The following is a 13,674-nucleotide window of genomic DNA, read 5'->3' on the forward strand; positions in this document are numbered from 1 at the left end:
GTACGATGAAGAGAAAATAAAAGATTTTCCCTTGTATGTTTTTAAAAAACAGGTAGACTGTCTCTACTGTATATGATGTTGCAGAAAATGCTAGGAAATGTGGAAACCACTTTTGAATTGAAGTAGGACACCTTAATAACTGTTGATGTCTATTGTGGTCATTTATTATCACTCTGTTAGAAGCTAACACATTAGTGTGTGTCAGAACAGGCTTAATTGTATATGAAGGTACCAGCATAAGGCACAGAAAGATATCTGCAGGCAATGAAAAATACGTCTAGTGAGGCACATGCTTTTTATTCAGTGAAATCTTTCAGTACTGGACTCTTCCACCCACACATGTATCAAATATACATAATTACATATGTTTTTTTCAAAATGCATATTTCAAACCAAATAATAGGCTTCAATACAAGATTCAAGCACATCTATTCAGTCCTTGCCTTCCAACTTTGAGCTGTCAACTAGTGGTTCTCCAGGGAATTCAAGCTTTATCCATGACCTATGCGATGATTTGGGGTTGTGTTTGTGGGCCAAATACATTACATTTTACGTATATATTATTCTAGGCCACATTAAGAATTATAATATAACTCCTCATCTTATTTTAGGTAAATTATATGCTTCTTGCTTTTTTTTCTTTTTTCTTCTGATGGAATTCTAAAAAACTTAAATGTAATAGGAATTGTTGTTAATTATTAATGTGTTGTTAATTCCGTGTCATTTTATGTTCACTTGTATCATGATAAAAGGCACTGTAAGTAATCCACCCTTGAAGATATGTGGCACTATAACAGGTCTCCTCGGCTGCTCTTCACCTAGATCTTTTCAGCAGTGACCTTTGCACATAGATTCTAATGCTCATATTGAGCTTTCTCTCCTAGTTTAGTATTCAGAATGAGAAAAGCTCTTTTAACATACCAGCATTTTTTAAATGTGATTCTTTGTCAAGGGCAGCACAGCGGCACAACGGGCAGTGTTCGTTGTCACACAGCTCCTGGTGTGAGTGTGTGTCGCTCTGCGGAGGACAGGCGCCCCTTCAGGGTGTGCTCCCACCTTGTGCCCAGTGACTATGGGTAGGCTCCGGACCCACTGTGACCCTGAAATGCATAAGCAGTTACAGATAATTAATGAATGAATACTTTGTCAATTTGAAACCTTTTCTGCGGGAGATGTTGCTGGAAATGTGTTAGTTGTTGTACTAAGATAAATAAATGAAAGCAGATCTGGAAGTTCCCTCTCCCTCTGGGCAGAAAGGACAGAATGGATGAATACAGAACAGAATGAGAGAGGTGTGTGAGAATATAAAGAGCCAGACTGAAGTTCCTGTCCACAGCATCATCCAAACTCATACTTATGCCTTCAAGGACAAATATTCACTGACATGAAGCCAGTTCTGTACATGATCATTATTAATTCAGAGACTAAATGTCTTGATGCTCTATATAGTCAGATTGGCTAATGAGCTGGGTTAAACAGAAATAAATAAATAAATAAATATCAAATAAATCTGAAATAGGGGGCAGCACGGTAGCGCAGCAGGTAGTGTCGCAGTCATACAGCTCCAGGGACCTGGAGGTTGTGGGTTCGATTCCAGGTGACTGTCTGTGAGGAGTTTGCGTGTTCTCCCCTTGTCTGCGTGGGTTTCCTCCAGGTGCTCTGGTTTCCTCCCACAGTCCAAAAACAAACGTTGGTAGGTGGATTGGCGACTCAAAAATGACCATAGGTGTGAGTGTGTGTGTTGCCCTGTGAAGAACAGAGGCTCAAAACGTATATTTAGAGGATAAAGCCTCATCTGTGAGCACAAAGTCGACTGAAGGGTTTGCCTAACATTTTGTCTGTGTTTTTAGCTTCCTTTCATCCTCTTTTAACCAAAGCTCAGTGCTAAACTCACAACTCTGGTGAATTACTGGGCTTGTTTTTCCCCACATTTTTTCAGAACATCACATCAGCAGTCAGTGAGCTCCCCCCTCCCTGCGGGTCTCTTAAATGCACATGAATTAACATTTTAGCCGTGTTCTTAAAGACACAAAACAGAAGTTTGATTGGTTAAAGCATAATTTTGTGTTTTTAAACAACTATATCAATAGTGTTATGCAAAATGAAAGTCCTCTTAAAATGAGCAAGCAATTGGCTGTTAATCATCAGGTGACTGTCTGTGAGGAGTTTGCGTGTTCTCCCCGTGTCCGCGTGGGTTTCCTCCAGGTGCTCTGGTTTCCTCCCACAGTCCAAAAACAAACGTTGGTAGGTGGATTGGCGACTCAAAAATGACCATAGGTGTGAGTGTGTGTGTTGCCCTGTGAAGAACAGAGGCTCAAAACGTATATTTAGAGGATAAAGCCTCATCTGTGAGCACAAAGTCGACTGAAGGGTTTGCCTAACATTTTGTCTGTGTTTTTAGCTTCCTTTCATCCTCTTTTAACCAAAGCTCAGTGCTAAACTCACAACTCTGGTGAATTACTGGGCTTGTTTTTCCCCACATTTTTTCAGAACATCACATCAGCAGTCAGTGAGCTCCCCCCTCCCTGCGAGTCTCTTAAATGCACATGAATTAACATTTTAGCCGTGTTCTTAAAGACACAAAACAGAAGTTTGACACCACACATTTCATAAATACCACCCGCACATTGAGATACTGGCCACATTTTTAAATACAGCAGTATAAAGCACTACCTTTATACCGCCCAAACCTACAGTGTATATATTTTACCACCATTTTATCTAATAACACATGATGACTTTGACTGCTGTACTGTGGAAACAGATTCTTTGTCCCTTTTGAGTCAAGACACAGAAGTTTAAATAGTCCATAACTTCAGAGTCTTCTTTGTAATTTTGACACATTTACATAGAAGGTCTGTGTTAGTCTGAAAAAAATGTCATGTCATACTGGCTCTAACCTTTAAAAGTAAAAAAAAAAAACTTGGCTTACATCCACATTCATAGAAAATAATTACACTTTAAATTTTACCCCAATTTTCAGCTCTATCCAAATGATAGTAATATATAATTTATTGAGGTTCTTGTGGTGCATTCATCAAAATGAGTCTCGTTTTGTAGTTTTCACACTAATGACTAATGTCCCCTTCAGATTATTGGCACAATAAAGCAGCTGTGCATACGCAGGAGGACTTTAAATCACCAGTGCCGATGGACACCATGAATAATCCATTAGCGATGTTAGCTCTTACAGGTAAACATTTTCTTTCAGGAAGTATCTCTGGCTCATTTTCATTCACAGATGCTGTAGACGCATTGTATTTAGGTTTAAATTCTGATCTAATGTTCTGAGGAATGCCACACCACAAAACATCTCTTCTACTATACTATTTAGCCAGAAGTTTTTGCTAGTGTCATTTTAAATCAAGGGTATTATTATCTCTACTCTTCGGGAAAGTCTCTACACCTTGCGTTAGAACTATTCTGTGAGAATTTGATTGCAGGAATTGTTCTCAAGTCCCCACTTTGTTCTTCCCAGTATATGTATCCCCATATTGGTCTTGTTTTATTTTTCCTGTGGATTCTGTGTTCTAGTGTTTGCTTTTAGTTCTCTGGTTAATTTCCTGAGGCCACCAAACCACTACGCTCTTTTGCGTGTCAAGCTAGATCTGGTTTCTTGCATAAGCTCATAGTGGAATAAGGAGGATTTTGGCCTTTTTGGCAGAAGTTTGGCCTTTGTCAAGGACTCCCAGGCTTGCACAATTATCCTGCTTCCAACGCATCAACTACAAGGACTGACTGTTAGCTTGCTGCCAAACATATTCCACTCCTGGACAGTTACCATTGTAATGAGATGTTGTTCAGTTAATCACCTGTCAGCAGTTTTAACCTTCTGGTTGATTGTGTTCTGTAGACACATTAATCGTTGCATACGTATTCAGTCACTGGGTAAGAAACATTTGCTAAAAGCTGTGGAAGTTAAGATCTTCCTTTTGTGTTCACTGCTTTTACAATAAATGCTTAGAGAAAGAGAGCAGGCTAGAATAAGCTGTCACTGATCTCCACTGCTGTTCTGTTAGTGAAACAAACGCAAGTCCTAGTCTGTACTGAGTCATCTCTCGTTGTTATGCACAAATTGTCCAATTAAATTCAGTATGTGATTTGGATACTCTTTGTTTTTGCTGATGTCACAGGCTTTCACATGTGTCTCCTAGAGCCTTTTAGCCATTTATCAGACTCGTGTTAAGACTCCTCTGTGCTTGGATCATCTGTATATTTTGGAATGTCATATGATGTCCCTGGTCAAATAATATATTTTGTTTATTTTTAGAATCCTTCTTAAGTCCTAATGTAAATGTATGTAAGTAATGTTGTAGCTGTTATATTAGTTCTTTCTTCATGAAAGTCACACAAGTTCTGTACTCAAATGATATTGAAAATCTAAATGAGAAACTGACATTTATACATTTACACTGAACAATCACTGGATTAGAAACACCTACCTTGTATCTGTCAATTTTATTACCATCTCCACTGAGCATACAGGAGCACCTTATAGTTCTACAATTACCAACTGTAGTCCACCTGTTTCTCTGCGTATTTTTTCTTCCCCATTTCACTCTGTTCTTCAATGGTCAGGAGTAGGGCTGCAACTATGGAATATTTTTGGAATCGAGTATTCCGTCGATTTATTTCATCGATTAATCAGTTGATTGGTTAAAGCATAATTTTGTGTTTTTAAACAACTATATCAATAGTGTTATGCAAAATGAAAGTCCTCTTAAAATGAGCAAGCAATTGGCTGTTAATCATGTAGTCATAAATTAATTTGTCCGTCTGTTGCATTTATTATTACTACCTTATATATGGGGAAAGTGTGTTTTGAGATGTAACCTCTCAGTGTGTGTGTGTGTGTGTGTGTGTGTGTGTGTGTTCAGATGCTGCAGCATTGACGAAGTACTATTATGCCCAGGTTCATTTTACAATGTATACACTACATTGTCCGCTTTAGGCCATTTAGACCATCACAGAGCAGGTACAATTTGGGTGGTGGATCATTCTCAATGCTGCAGTGACACTGATGTTTTGTTTTGTTAATGTTAGTGACACAGCAGGTCTGCTGGTGTTTTCAAACTCCTCAGTGTTACTGCTGGGCTGAGAATAGTTCACAAACAAAAAATATCCAGCCAACAGTGTCCTGTGTCCACTGATGAAGGACTAGAGGACAACCAACACAAACTGTGCAGCAACTGATGAGCTACTGCGTGTGACTTTATATCTACAAGGTGGACCAGCAAGGTAGGAGTGTCTAACAGAGTGGACACAGTGTTAAAAACCGCTGTGTCTGATCCATTCGTATCAGCTAAACACACACTAAGACACCACCACCATGTCAAAGTCACTGCAGCACTAAGAATGATCTACCATCCAAATCAAACCTGCCCCCTGGTGGTCCTGGCCATTGAAGAACAGAGTGAAATGGGGTAGGAAAATACAGAGAAACACGTGGACTACAGTTGGTAACTGTAGAACTGCAAAATGCTCCTCTATGGTCAGTGGAGATGATAAAATGGAAAGTGAATTGAGGTACAAGGTAGTTGTTCCTAATCCAGTGATTGTTCTTATGAATATAAGACTGGCACAAATTATGTTTAATGTTTAAGGCAATTAAGTGTGTCTTCAGATATTATTTATCATATCCCTGAACCATAGTGATATCCTGTCCCTAACCAGGGGTGTTATATAAACCATATCATAACTTTATATTGACCTCTCTCTCTCTCTCTCTCTCTCTCTCTCTCTCATCCATAGACAGCTCAGACAGTGCTGCTGGTGGTTGCTGCATTCCTCCTCTGCTGGATGCCTCACCACATCATCGCCATGTGGGTAGAGTTTGGTGACTTTCCGCTGAACGATGCCTCATTTGCATTCCGCATAGTGTCCCACTGCCTCGCCTACGGTAACTCCTGCGTGAACCCCATCCTATATGCCTTTCTGTCAGAGAACTTCCGCAAATCATGCCGCCAAGTCTTCACATGCCACCTCTTTTACCCTCCTCCACCTGTCAAGAAAATAGCACGGATCAGGATGGAGAACTTTTCTACCACACACTCCACCACAAACGTCTGAAAAGAAGAATTCTGAGCCCCAACAAGCTCCACCCAGCTGAACCTGAGTCATTGTTTATCCTGCAAATAACATGAAATTGCATGCCCAGTGGAAACACCTAAACTACTTATCATTATTCACATCAGAGACTCATGCTAGCAGTCACGCTGAGCACAGGGCTGCAAGCTGTTAAACAGTGCTGCTAGCATTAGCAGGACAACTGCCTCATTAACACTGTTACCTATTTGAAGGTGAGACTTCAAGGGCTCAAAGCAATCAAACCCTGAAGAACTGTCAAATTGCTCCATTTTCATTTTGCACATGCTCTGGTCAGCAGTGGCCAGGAGAGGCCCAGGCTATCTGGGGCGAGTGTTGGTTAACATTTAATTGAATTTGCTGATGACACTTGAGGGTTAAAAAAAAAAAAAAAAAAGCTGCAAAATTCGGGTTTGAAGGGAAAGGCCAGCTCTTTACAAGCAGCCAGGGCTCTTCAAAAACGTTTTAGTTTGTTTAAAAAATATCTCAATTTAGAAAAATATGTTACCGCCCCGTAAAATATCGTAATGGTGTTGTGATTACTTTGTGATTTTTGAGACGGAATCAAGGTAAAACTATTTTTTTGGGAAGAAGATGCTGTAAACTTGCTAAGTGTTTTGTGATTGAGCAGTAGTCATTTAAGTAGTCATTTGACCAGTGCTAGTCTAGTCTTTGTATCACATGCCAAAAAAAAATGTGTTATGTTTATAATGATTAAATATGTTTTATGTAAAGCCTCTATGGCTTTCTGCCCATCGTTACGACAAAAGTGCCCCTGTATACCTTTGTATACATATGTTTGGGCACCTGTGGCCAAAGTTATATTTTGCTGATTTTTTTAATGTGTAAATCTCAAAACTGACTCCAGCCGTATATTATATTTATACTATGTGGAATATCATTATTAAAAAGGCAAATACTGTGATTTTTAAAATCAAGACAAGGTCTGGAAAGCAGAGGAAATCGTCAGAAAGGACTGCTACAATGCCGGCCAAAAAGGCAAAGAAGAACAACTAAGACAGAAAAGGACATGCTTGATGGTGTAGTCAACAGTTATCGTGGTGCATCATTTGGCTGTGGAGCATTTGTCATCGGCAAGTTAAAGTCATCATGGCTCTCTGCATCTGCATGGAAACTCAGCATAAATGAATGCACGCATGAATTCAGCATAAAATAATAGTCTGGAATCCGCAAAGTATCATTCAGAAAAAAATACACACCGTTTGGTATCAAGTGATGAGAATCTACTAAGTAAAAATTAAATGCTTATACCACAGTCATCAGAGGTATATTTTGAGACAGAAGGAGCAGCATTTGATGAAAAAAACACTTTGCCACCTATTGAGCACATGAATGGATTTGTTACGCTTTGGGGGTTGTGTAGCAGATGGTGGAACGGGAAACATAAGCACATTTGACACTGAATATAAATATAAACTGAATATAATAATAGACTGTTGTCCAAAACACCTTAAAATTCACCATGAACTACATCAGGAAACTTTCAGAATGTCCCTCACATTATTTGAACATCACAGAACACCTGAGGGTTTCTAAAGAGTTTCATTTCACTTAAAGCAATCAGCAAAATATGTGATTTGGTCACAGGCATCCGTGTCACACAACTTATGAATGCATTTCAAGCTTATAATGCCAGCCCTTTCTGAACAAACCCAAGCGAGGTCATGCTTATGAATATCTGTATTGTATCTAATCTTGAAATAAATGCTTATGGAACATCATCTTCCTTGTATTCTGTTATTGTTAAAACTGAAATGTGTACATCTAAGGTCAAAGAAGATTTTTGAGACGCTGCAGTCAGATGGCAAAGTCTACAGCTCTAATAGAAAGCAGGTACCTTTGCAGAAACACTCGCACTCAGAGCATGCCACCTAGCCCTGGGTATTTCTGCCTTTGATGTGAAAAGGATAGAAACCAGACGAGACACAAGAGAGGGCTGGGGGTGTTTTCGCTTCATAGCTGGATTTTTACACACGAGACAACCATAAGTAACTCGTACGTCAGTCAGTAAGTCCCACACAGGGTTTCTGTCTTACGGAAAAGTACTATTGCACATGGCAGCTACAGTGCTGTATTTTATCACTAAAAGCTAACCAAGCACTGAATTACAGCCTAAAAGAAAAGGCCCCTGACCTACTCTTCGGATGTAGTCTGTAAACACTCTCAAAATGCATTGGGTTTCTGCCCAGTTCATATATAGACTCTAAGCTCCAAAAACAGCCTCTTTTGATGCATTAGTGATATAATTAAAGCCAGTGTTTTAAATATATCCAAAAATTCTTCTTCAGAAACAGACTTTAAGAACCCCGGCATTAATGTGAACTATTTGCTAGGACATTTTAAAGCATTGGGCTATGGAGCAATGGAACTGCAGAGCAACACGTGGACAACACTTTAATTGTAGGATTACAACGTGCTCCTCTACGGCCAGTGGAGCTGAGAGAACGGAAAGTGAGTGCAGAAACGTGAAGGTGATCATAAGGTTATGGGTGACATGTGTAAATGCTGTATTATTCACAGACATGAGAGACACATTGTTTATTCCTACTGGACAAAATATATTTTAAAAATAAATAAATACAAATGCAATGCAGATATCCTGAAACAGACATAGTGATGCATTTTTGTTACTTTGCTACACCTTTGTGACAGTACTCAACCACAGAATGAAATCCATAGGGATATTTCAAGCCAGAAATGAAATCCCCATAAGTCTTTTTCCATTGGACAGAATTTGATGCTGACCTGGGTTTAACTGTCCCACTGAGAAATCCTGCTTTGTGAAACGCCACACAGGGAGCTTTATCGTACTTGGACAGTGGGGCCTGTTTTCTAGCACAGTATAGTTTCTGACAGTGCAGAAGTTTTCAACATTGTTGTACGGCCTCAAATCAATGTTTATGAAAAAGTAACCCTCCTCCAGGCCACGACGTCATGCACTGGCAGGGTAAATATAGGCCCTATCTCGTGGCAACCCTCCTGTTGTGCTACGATAATAAACAGTGGGTGGTAGAGCGTGCCTTCACTCCTCCCCATCTCTGGCAAACGCATGCCAACACACACATCAGTCCCAGTGTAATCTGCCCTTTGGAATTAGTCAATTTCCCTCCCTCAATTTATTCCTATAGTTTTACATAATACCTTGTTAAAACACCAACACAACATCAGTTGGGAAACTTTTAAAACTCTTGGCACTAACTTGATGCACACAGTCAACTTTTATTTTCTGCTAGAACTTTTTTTGCTGCACAGAACTGCTTACGTGAGTTTTTAAAATCTAGTCAGTTCACTGTGACCCGACTGGAATCTTGAACACAGCAAGTTCATTAATCGCTCTGGGAATTTAATATAATGGAAGAAAATAAAATAGAAACGGTGTGAAATATTGCACCGGCCTCACTGTCCTCAATATGCTGAATAAAGCAATGTTTGTGTAATCGAAAATTAAATTTGCTGCCTTCAAGTCCTGTCGGAAATATCCGAATGCAAGATGAGCACCTAGGTACACCACAATATTGTATTCACTAGAAGGAAATTATAAGTTTTTGATAAGCCCTAACTTGCCAATACACCACAGGAAAGTTGCCGTGGTGGGTTTAATGTGCAGGGCACCTGTCAATCATTTTCAAACACAGACAATGAAGTTCGAAATACCAGTTTTTAACCACTTTTTACATAGAGATCATTTCCAGCCAAAAACCATTTGAATGCTTATCATTTCGTAACTATGACATTCAGGGCGGCACAGTGGCACAGCAGGTAGTGTCGCAGTCACACAGCTCCAGGGGCCTGGAGGTTGTGGATTCGATTACCGCTCCGGGTGACTGTCTGTGAGGAGTTGGTGTGTTCTCCCCGTGTGTTTCCTCCGGGTGCTCCGGTTTCCTCCCACAGTCCAAAAACACACATTGCAGGTGGATTGGCGACTCAAAACTGTCCGTAGGTGTGAATGTGTGACTGTGTGAGAGTTGCCCTGTGAAGGACTGGCGCCCCCTCCAGGGTGTGTTCCCGCCTTGTGCCCAATGATTCCAGGTAGGCTCTGGACCCACCGCGACCCTGAACTGGATAAGCGCTTACAGATAATGGATGAATTAATGAACTATGACATCCATACTCGTAAGTAGAGACTTCTGAGGAGGACTTGAAGGCAGCATATGGGTAGAAAGGAATATGTTCACTGCAGAGAATATGCATTTACATTCACCAAGGGCAACAGAATTTTGAATACAAGAAGTATTTCTGTTAAGAAAATCGAGCACTAATAAATGTTCATTACTAATGAAGACTCTTTCCTTTCGTACAGTAACTACGCCACCTAACAATAACCACTGCATACAAGGACAACCGAACAACTGTCAATGCAAAGATATACATTGATCGAAAGCTTCAGCATCTCTATCAGTACAATCTGTATTAAGTAAAAAAATTAATTACATTTTCATTGCCCATGAATCTGCATGGATTATATTTGGAGTATTTAAATTGCCTTGAGTTTTTCTTCACTATTTCCCACCACAGCAGGGGATCCATATATTTAATGTAGAATAAATAAAATATAGACATATAGAAAAAAGCCAAAAATGTCCAGTAAAAAAGACAAAAATATAACGAATGCTACTGTTGCAATAATAAAAAAAATATTGAAATATATTTGCATTGCACTGTGAAAAATATCTTAAAATATTCAGATCTATAAAGGTCATGAACAATGAATTGAACTGAGAATCAGTTACACACCTTTTTATAAAATGGAAATGATACTTTCAAAGGTTTGAGAATAACATTTTACTGCCACATAGGACCTGAAATTACACAGCATGCAAATCTCTCTCTACTTACAAATTTGTAAAGGGAAATAATCCTTTTATAGTATTTATGTGTTGTATTTATTACAATAATATGTAACTTTATACAAGCATCACACTTGTTGAGAAGACATTTAAACAGTACCCCAACATGTGTATGTGCATACATAATATACATAAAATGCCAGAAAGGAATGTGTACATTTATGTGACTCGAGAAACCCTCCTCATTCCCCTAAAAAAGTTATTACAAAGATGTGAGTGTGAAACTGATTAATTGGAACAGTTTTGTTGGGAGCAGAAAACCCACAAAATATTGAGACAAATGTGACAGTGCACATCAAAGAAAGAAAATAATAAAAAAAACATTCACAGAATAAAACAGTTTAACTGTTTTATTGCCTTTATGTAAATAAATTAAAATTATATGAATTGGATACTTTTGAAAAGCAGCATCTAAGAAAAGCACAAATAAGTGTATTCGTATTTTTTTATTCAAATAATACATATTTCTGTATACCATCAGTTTAAATCCAATTATTACAATGAAAAATATAAAACCCATTCTATTCTTTAACAATACATATGCCATGCTGTTTGTGCTCATTTGTTCTCATTTAAATCTACATTGGCGATGGGTTTTTTAATCTCTTTTTCCATGCCTGGTAAACACATTCTTCTTCTGGCTGCGGTCTCAATGCTCTGCACCAGCTCTACATCCCAAGGATGTGTGACAAAACTGAGAACGTGTCCTCCACCTGAGCCTCCAGCCCTGCCCACACGGCCAGCTCGATGGATATAGTCTGTATGAGATTCAGGGAAGTCATAGTTGACCACCAGTCCCACTCTTTGTGTATCCAGTCCTCGTGAAGCAATGTCAGTAGAAACCAGTATGTCGATGTGTCCTTTCTGGAACTTCTGGAAGATTCCTTCTCTCATTGCTGCCGGCATTTCTCCCTGAAGACGCACGTGACGTACACCCATCTCCTCCAGTGTGTAACCAAGCCAGTTCACTGTGGATGCTGTATTGCAAAACACCAGGACACCCTTATGCTCAGGCTCCACTTCTTTCAGGGCTTGATGAAGCTCCAGAATTTTATCAGAGCCCCTCACTTTCAGAAACGTCTGCTTGACGTGTGGCATGAGAAAATGAAGATTGTGGCTCTTGACCGTGACAATGCTGCCCAGGTCTGTCACTTTGCTGAGGAGCTCTCCGACTCCTCCAGGAAAAGTGGCCCCCACCACCACCAGCTGGGCTTTAGGGCTCAGGCCAGAGGTTTCTGCGAGGCTGGCTGCAATCTGTGTTTGGGAAAAGATCTTTTCCAGCATGCCCACAAAGCTGGGGTCAAACATGGTGTCCGCTTCGTCCACTACAATGAAACGAAGCTCACTCAGGTCTACCAGGCGTCTCCAAAGGCCCTTGAGCAGAGCTCCAGGGGTGGCTATGAGGATGTGGGGCTGGCCAGCACTAAAGGCCACCTTAATATTCCCAATACCTTGCCCTCCTCCCACTACTTTCACAACTAATCCAAATGGTCTTCCCAGGGACTTTGCAACTGAAGTGACCTGCTCTGCCAGCTCTCGGGAAGGGACAAGAATCAAGGCCTGTATTCGTTGTTCTGCGTCCACTGCTTGTTCTAAAATAATTTCCTTTTGCAACCTCTGAATGATGGGGAGGAGGTAGGCGAGCGTTTTGCCACTACCCGTCTCTGCAGCACAGAGAACATTGTGGCCTTTGAGGAGTTTGGGAATCGTTTTCATTTGCACACTTGTGGGATGAGTTATATTTTGACCCTGCAGAATCTCTACCACTTCTGAGCAAAGATGTAAATTGTCAAATGTCCGTCGATGACCATCCTCTTTACCCTCCTTCAAGTCCGAGGTGAACGGCGGCGCACTCTGTGTGCTATTTATGATAAAGTAGTCCCCAAATGATTTATTATTTTTCCACCCCTTCGATGTGAGAATAGGTTCCTCAAATTTCCCCAGAGTGTAGCTAACAGACTGGTTGCGTAGTGGGTTTTTGCTTTTAATAAGCAGTTTACCAGCTTTGACTGTAGGAACTCTGGAGAAGTTCTTGTTTTTCACCTGCTTGATGTTCTCTATCCTCTCTCGCGTGCGTCTTGGGACGCGGATAACAACAGGCTCAGAAATAGCTGTGGTTAATTCTCCAACTCCACCGCTGGAAAAGAGACTCTGGATACAAATTACAGGAGAAAGACATCTGGAACTGAGGCGGTTTCTCCTCAGCAGCTGTTCAGATACGAGGCGAAAGCACAGCGCAGAGACAGACAGCATGACTCTCAAGAAGCCGAACCTCAGCTAACGGCTAACTAACAGAAAACAGAAAACCGTTTCATTAGTACTTTTCACACGATGAGGCGGGTCTCTGGATAAAAACCTCCGTTACGCTGTCCGCAAAAATGTACACATGCCGTGGTTTCTACCGAACAAAATTAAACATAAACCTTTGACTCATATTTATCTGAAGCTCCGCCACTGTGTGGAGCCTAAAGAACACGCTGACGAACTCTATAATAAAAGTCCTTAAAATCCGTGAGAAAAGTTTTAGCGATACTTATTTTCTCCCCAAACTCTGTTAAGAGATTGTTTTATTGTTACAACAGACTGCATTATTATACAAATACTGAATGAAAACTGAGTTACTAAACCTGAAAAAACATGAACATATTCTATATAAACTACTATGTATTTTTTTATTTGACATAAAAATATAAACATTATTATTATTATTATTATTATTATT

The 13,674-nt window shown here is 40.0% G+C and overlaps 2 protein-coding genes across 2 annotated transcripts in view; one reads left to right on the top strand and one right to left on the bottom strand.

The window, feature by feature from the left end:
- Positions 1-6,220, top strand: part of LOC136677157 (galanin receptor type 1-like) — a 38,142-nt gene extending 31,922 nt beyond the window's left edge. Inside the window, exon 4 of the mRNA XM_066654595.1 lies at positions 5,752-6,220. Coding sequence (XP_066510692.1) covers positions 5,752-6,069 — 318 coding nt within the window. The 3' untranslated portion in view covers positions 6,070-6,220. The remainder of the gene's footprint in view (positions 1-5,751) is intronic.
- A 4,780-nt stretch (positions 6,221-11,000) lies between these two features.
- On the bottom strand, positions 11,001-13,424 carry LOC136677077 (probable ATP-dependent RNA helicase DDX28). Its single transcript, XM_066654468.1, has one exon. It carries the CDS (start codon positions 13,203-13,205, stop codon positions 11,511-11,513), a length of 1,695 nt encoding a protein of 564 aa, XP_066510565.1. The 5' UTR covers positions 13,206-13,424; the 3' UTR covers positions 11,001-11,510.
- Positions 13,425-13,674: the final 250 nt, after the last annotated feature.

Source organism: Hoplias malabaricus, chromosome X2, assembly GCF_029633855.1.
Source record: "Hoplias malabaricus isolate fHopMal1 chromosome X2, fHopMal1.hap1, whole genome shotgun sequence".
Taxonomy (NCBI): Eukaryota; Metazoa; Chordata; class Actinopteri; order Characiformes; family Erythrinidae; genus Hoplias; species Hoplias malabaricus.